General features: G+C 50.9%; 2 protein-coding genes across 2 annotated transcripts; both read right to left on the bottom strand.

Annotated features, from left to right (window-relative positions):
* Nucleotides 1–656, bottom strand: ASPGLDRAFT_47393 (uncharacterized protein; the record flags this gene model as incomplete). The annotated part of the gene is made up of 2 exons (XM_022546666.1): nucleotides 1–377; nucleotides 437–656. Coding segments are annotated over 2 exons (285 nt in total), but the record flags the coding sequence as incomplete, so codon positions are not given.
* Nucleotides 657–4,619: 3,963 nt separating this feature from the next.
* ASPGLDRAFT_171865 (uncharacterized protein) lies at nucleotides 4,620–6,300 on the bottom strand. Its single transcript, XM_022542751.1, has 3 exons — nucleotides 5,904–6,300; nucleotides 5,597–5,853; nucleotides 4,620–5,542 (listed from the first exon to the last, which is right to left on the bottom strand). The coding sequence occupies exons 1-3, from the start codon at nucleotides 6,240–6,242 to the stop codon at nucleotides 4,705–4,707; spliced, it is 1,434 nt and encodes a 477-aa protein (XP_022400421.1). The 5' UTR covers nucleotides 6,243–6,300; the 3' UTR covers nucleotides 4,620–4,704.
* Between the last annotated feature and the right edge of the window lie 114 nt (nucleotides 6,301–6,414).

The raw sequence follows: 6,414 nt of genomic DNA, 5'->3' as shown, positions 1-6,414 counted from the left end.
CCCCTCCAGCCATGGCAGGTGATTGTGGGTTAGGCGTGTGTTTGCTGGAAAAGATCGTGCTCAGAAAATGCGCCTGCAAACTGGGTGGCGATTGTCTAAACTGAAGGCACGCAATCTGGCTGCAGTGCGCTTCTGGTCTAGGATGATCTCCATCAGGGGGATGGCAGTTTCTCGATGGAGAGCTGGAGTGGGGGTGGTCCAGTATACTGGGAGAGTACCTTGGAGAGCATCTCTGAGTACCCGGTCAAGGTGAGAGAGGGAGGAATTGACTCGATTTGACACGGAGCCCTGGTTCCTGGGCCTGGGTCTGTTTCAGCCCGGCCACCAGGCCTCAGCCCCATAGCAAAGGACTGAGATGACACAGGTGATTGTAGCCTCTACTGCCGCAGTAGGTGTGCCCTAGTCCCTCTGACTGTGTTGGTTAGTGATCTGATACCAGCAGCTGTCTGTCTGGCCTTTGCAGCTAGGGTCCTGCAGTGTTTGCTAAAGCTCAACCTCCGGTCAAACCAGATGCCTAGCCAGCGCGTTGCACTGCCAGGAGGGGGAGGTGTGACTGTGTGTGAGCCTTGAGTGGAGCGAATAGAGCATGTGGGGTTGGGATGGTTGGTTCCATGTGTGAAGTGCTGCAGTTCTGTTTTGTTGAAGTCAAAAGTGAGGCCTTCTCTAGCTCCCCATTGCCTGAGCTCCTCTGTGCAGTGCTGGAGCACCGTACAGTTTTCCTCCAAGGAGGGGGAAGCCACTAGCTGGCATATGTCATCAGTGTAACCAAATCAGCCACATCGGGTGCGGAGAGAGCTTTGTTTGAAGATGGGTTTGATGAATAACATGAAGAGGATTGGAGAGATCAGGGAGCCTTGTGGGAGACCCACTGGAACCTGGAAAGTCTGACTCATGTGGTTCCCTAGGCGGAGGCTGGCTGTTCGACCTTGGGTGAAACTAGCTACCCATCAGATCACGTTGGTAGGCCAACCCTGCTCCTGGAGCCGTCTGATCAGTCGTCCTTGCAGGACGGCATCAAAAGCGCCTTGTATGTCCAATGTGAGCATGGAGGCCTTCAGGCCTCGTGCCCATGCTTCTTCAACATCATGGATCAGAGCTGCAGCTAGGTCCGTTGCAGAGCGCAGTGGCCGGGAGGAGTGGGACTCTTCCATGTGGTCCCTCTTGCTACAGATTCAACACCTGGGTGTTTGAGTGCAGGCCTGCAGGTTGTGGTAGTCCCAGCATTGTGTGCACTGCTCTATGCAGGCTTGGAAGGGTTTGTGTTTGACTTGTATATTCTTGCCAAAGAGGTTGATCCATTTAGGGACTGCTCTGGCTTGGTCTTCAGGGACAGCCATGATGAGGGTGCTAGATAGTGGGTTTTTGTTTGAAAAATAGAACTTCAAGGGGCAAAGGCCTGTCTGAAGCTTGAACTCTTCCAGAGCCATCTGCTCGGTTATGGGCACTTGGGTCCTGTCATAGCTGGTATATTGCTGGGGCGCGTTTGGTAGGGCGTAGAGTGTCACGGACAGCCCCGCAACCCCGCTGATTTTTGGGGGCCCCATTGGGGCGGGCTGGTTTGGGGCGGGTTGCCCCAAAGCCCCACCCCACCCCGTTTACAAGGCCTTACAGGAAGGCATGGCTTTTCAGCAATTGCTCCATGCTTATATGTTGGAATCGATCGATGTATATGGCACTTGGCTGATTGCTCTGCATATCGTCTATATATATCAATCAATATAAATCGATATCTATCGATATATATGGCTTTTGACCGAATGCTCTATGTCATACCAATATATCGACGTGTATATATATATATCTCTCTTGACATGTATGACTTCCTACAAATCACTCTATTACCTGTTGATATATTGATAGATATCGATATCTATGGCTCTGTACTGATTACTCTATCTATTCTATATTTATATATATCGATATATATCAATATATATGGCTTTTGGCTAGTCGCTCTATGTCATGTTGATGTCGTCGATACGTTGATTGGTATGGGAATACAAAAAACACCGAGAATTTGGGGCGGGGCCCCCAGCCCGCCCCATTAGCTGCCCCAAACTAACCATGGTTGGAATAGTGCGACATCCGATTGACGGATTGGGTATAGCACGGAGAGTCTCGGGGTTTTGGGGCAAAACCCGCCCCAACCCACCGGGGCTTTGGGGTGGGCAGCATCATGGCTCACCCCGCCCCAAAGCCCGCTGGGGCGGGGCATTGCATGCCAAAGCCCACCCCGCCCCGCCCCGAGTGACACTCTACTGATGTGGATGTTGGGTTTCGTACAACCCTGCGGAGGGTTTTGACTACTCTAGAGCAGTCCTGGTTCCACCACTTGTGGCCCTGGGGCCGAGGGAATGCTCTTTTAGTGGAAGCTTCCAGAGCAGTGGAGATTGCCTGAGTGGTAATGGCTGCAAGTTCATCCAGTTGGGCAGGAGAAGGGTGGGAAGGAAGGGTAGAGACCATCTCATTCAAATGCTCTCTCTCTCCTTGGATCACTTCTTGGAAAAGCTCCTCGTTGAGGGTAGACCAGCGAAGGGGTGGGGTGTCTCTAGGGGGGTAGATGGCGCTCCACTTGATAGTTGATATGATGGGCTCGTGATCTGCTAAGGGAGGGAGATCTGTGGCTACCTCTGAGGATGTGCCAAGTGCTAGCATTGAGTCATTGGCCCACACCAGGTCAATCATACTTTGTCCACGGGTTGGCGAGTCTGTGGGGAGTGTGAGGGTGAGGTTCTGGGATTCTGTCCAAGAAAGGAAGGGTTCAGCTCCTGGGGAGGGTCGGGTGGAGGACTGCCATGCTGGGTGTTTGAGATTAAAGTCCCCGGCTACCAGGCAGGGGTAGGATGGGATTGGCTGTGTCATAAGGGAGCCCAGGCCTTGGCCCTCTTCAATTGCGCCGCGGGGCGCGTTGTAGATGTTGACCAGGAGTGCAGTCTTTTGGGAGGTGCCAATTCGAACGGCCAGAATATCCCTGGAGGCTGGTCCAAAAGGGGCTAGTTCCGCTCTCAGTTGTGGGTGTTTTAGTATATAGGTGAGGACTCGTGGTCTTTCTGACCAGTCTTCAATCGGGGCAAGTTGGTGGAAGGATGGGTGGTTCTTAGATAGTCGGCGTGAGCGGTCTGTGAATATCCAGGGCTCTTGAATTAACACTGCATGACAGTCATTTTCAAAAGCTATTTGGAGCGCAGTTTCATGCGCTTCCCAGTTTCTGCCAACATTGAGTTGGAGGATTTGTAGGTGAGATAGTCTATGTTCTCATTCAAATGCAAACTGGAAAGATTGCGCTGGCTGGTTATCTTGGTACCTTCAAAGCTATAGAATCGACTGAATGTGCCTGCGGACACGGCCTTCAAGACATACGCCATGTTCTCCACTGTACCAACCAGGCAGGACCACGGACACGCCATCTTACACAGGGGTCAAGGCGGGAGCTGGATTACCGAGCTTACCTAACTCGGCCAGACCTGGTACCAAAGGCGGTGCGATTCATGCTTGAGACAGGTCTTCTAAGCCAGTTCCAGGCTCTACCAACCACATACCGAGTCACGACAACGGGCAGGAATCACCTGGCAGCATAGCGCAGTCAGGGTTGTGCGCTTGCAAAAGTAGGGATGGAAACGAGGCAGTATCCAACAAGCCCATGGACCCTCGCGGCCACGGGAGCAGCAGTACAAAAGCAGCAGCACGGGACATACAACATGTGGAATAACATATCAGGACAAGTGTAGAAAAGCGACAGTGTACATAGCGATTACCATTACGGCGGCTTACCCGGCCGCCCCGCAGGACCTGCCGCCACTCGGCCTACAGGGCTGACAGATGCGTGTATGAACAATAATAATAATAATAATAATAATAATAATAATAATAATCTATCGTTTGAATAAACTCTTTGATATTGAATTTGCTCAATTGTGGTTTAAACATTAAGTCATGGTTATTCGGAAATTAGGATTTGTCAAAAAAGTGACTGTATCTTTCTATGCCATCCATCTTTCTACATGTGTGCTGATCCTTTCTCGGTAATTGAAAGTAGGCCGAGACAAGAAAATCTTCCACAAACAACTTGAGCAGCTGGGGAGATGGGACTGGTTCACCTTTCAATGCGTCAGTATCGCATGGCTCTCTTCGAAAGTTTTCACCTTTTAAGAGACTATAAGCGAGTAGTTTGACTTCAAGATTATATTTGACAACCCACAAAAGCCAGTTGTCCGCCGCACGATTGTATTTATCATGAGTAGCCGGTGCTATTTCACGATGTGTAATGGTATTTTCCAATTTTTCCTGCTCATTTTGGTACTCGATCGTAAACCCTCGTAATGCGGCGAGTTTGGCTCACGCCTCGAGAAGCTTGTTGAAATCTTTTCCTTGCATTGCCATGGTATCGAAGCAAGAGCAAAGCGTGATAGATTGTCAGAATATGAAATAGTCTTTCAGAATGAGAAATAGTGTGGGCGACTTCGGTTTAAAAATTAGTATGCCTGGACAGCCCTGGCGCCCGGGGGGCGGACGGGTATTGGTAGGGTCACCCAGGGTGGGCTGGACTCACACCCAGGCTAGTAAAGCTTTGTCGCTGTTTCAAAGGGAGATAGCAAAGACTTCGGATATGAAAAATATTGCGCGAAATTAGATAGACACACTCTATGTGCGAGTCTAAATCACAATGTACGATAGTATGTACACCAGAAGACAACATATATGCTATCAAAGTGACATCCTCTGAATCGCCTTGCTCTTACTTCGAATCATCCTCCCCTTCCACAACAGCACCGTCGGCGCCAAAGCCAGCGCCAACGCGACAAACGCCAACAACGAACTAGCCCACTGGTACCCCAACCGGATATACATTGGTTTCGCAGCAAGCGGTAAAAATGCAGCAAACGTATTCTCACCAAAAGCCACGGCGGCAATCGCACTAGCTGCATAGCCGGCATATGAGTCCGTGACGTAGACGCTGGCCGAGATGACGATGGTCATGATTCCGTATCCGATTAGTGTGAGGCCGATTGTGGGAACTATCCAGTGGGAACCGAGAGTGCTCCAGCCGTACATGAACAGGCCGCCTGAGAGGCCGATGGCTGTGCTGGGAATCGAAATGTGGAGGATACTTTCTGGGATGGGAACACCGGGTTTTTCGGGGTTGTGGGGTGCGCTGCGGATGTAGATTTGGTTTTGGAACAGGAAGGCGATGGTCCCGATGGTTTCGCCAATTGCGATGGCAACTTGCACGAGTCCGCCGCTGTAGATCGGCCAGTCGTATACGCCTGCGTAGACGACGGGGACCGATTGAGTTGAGATGAAGACCAGACCGAAGGAGAAAGCAGACCACATGGTGAATGAAGTGACGGTTGGTTCAGTGGTCAGCAGCAATGCTGCTCGAACAACAGTCTCCTTCAGGGTGGCTAAAGCGCCAGGCTCGTCGCTATCTGCTTTTTCATCTGGCATGATCTTGGACCGGATGACTGGGCCCCGGGTTTCTTTCAAGCCGAAAAGGACAATGGGAATTGTAACTCCGTTGATGATCAATTGAATCCAGAATACCCTGTGATTGTTAGGCTCTGCTGTCCATTTTCAATGTCATATAAATGCAGCTTACCATCGCCAATCGAGCGGTTCCACTAGAGCGCCCAGTATAGGACCAATGGTGACCCCAAGCATCAATGTAAACGCATAGAGCGTCAATGGCAAGATCCGCTCTTGTGCCGTGAAGAAGATATTCGCGGCAATACCATCAGCAGCATTCTGGACAGTGCCGCCAAAAGCACCCGCAAAGACACGGGTGACCACAAGCGTCGCGTAGTTTTGTGCCACGCACTGCGGGATGATGAAGATGAAGAACAGGATAAACGCCCCCTGGTCTCGTTAGCATCTGAACATTTGTTGGGGGTTGCAATTGGACATACAGTATACCCTACCCGAAACCCAAAAGTCTCCATCATCGGCAACGTCGCCAGCGGAACAACCGCCGCAGTGAAATTCCACGAAGTCACGGCAAAGAAGCTAAATTCGAAAAAGCTATTGTCGACATTGAATTCCGCAGACAGGGTTTCTGCGGGCGTCGTGAACGAAGTCGCATTGATCCCGACCAGAATCGTCACCCAATAGGAAATGCACATGGTAAGCCATTTCCTCCACGTCGGCCAGTTGTAGGGGTTGCGCGGGTCATGATCCCAGGTCGAGACGCTATCCTCCTGGAGTTTTCGATCGGGGGATTGTGATTCGGACGAGGTGTCGACTGTCATGCTTTGCTATCCAGTGGTACGGGCAAAATGTTCCTTCCGTTGCTCTGTATGTGTCCGCTTTTAAGGCTAACCGCACTCTGGAAACCAGCCAGAGTGGAGGGTTGACGGCAGTAAGATCCAATCCAAAACTGATGAGAACAAGGAAGAAACGAAAAAACGCGAGAAAGAAATC

The sequence above is a fragment of the Aspergillus glaucus genome (assembly GCF_001890805.1).
Source record: "Aspergillus glaucus CBS 516.65 unplaced genomic scaffold ASPGLscaffold_11, whole genome shotgun sequence".
NCBI lineage: Eukaryota > Fungi > Ascomycota > Eurotiomycetes > Eurotiales > Aspergillaceae > Aspergillus > Aspergillus glaucus.
Note: the sequence above shows the minus strand (reverse complement) of the source record. Positions and strands in the feature narration are given on the sequence as shown.

Coding starts and splice junctions, on each gene's coding strand:
- ASPGLDRAFT_171865 (XM_022542751.1), bottom strand. CDS start 6,242: ATGACAGTCGACACCTCGTCCGAATCACAATCCCCCGATCGAAAACTC. Junction 5,854..5,903: donor GGTTTCGGGTAGGGTATACT/GTATGTCCAATT, acceptor TAACGAGACCAG/GGGGCGTTTATCCTGTTCTT. Junction 5,543..5,596: donor GAACCGCTCGATTGGCGATG/GTAAGCTGCATT, acceptor TAACAATCACAG/GGTATTCTGGATTCAATTGA.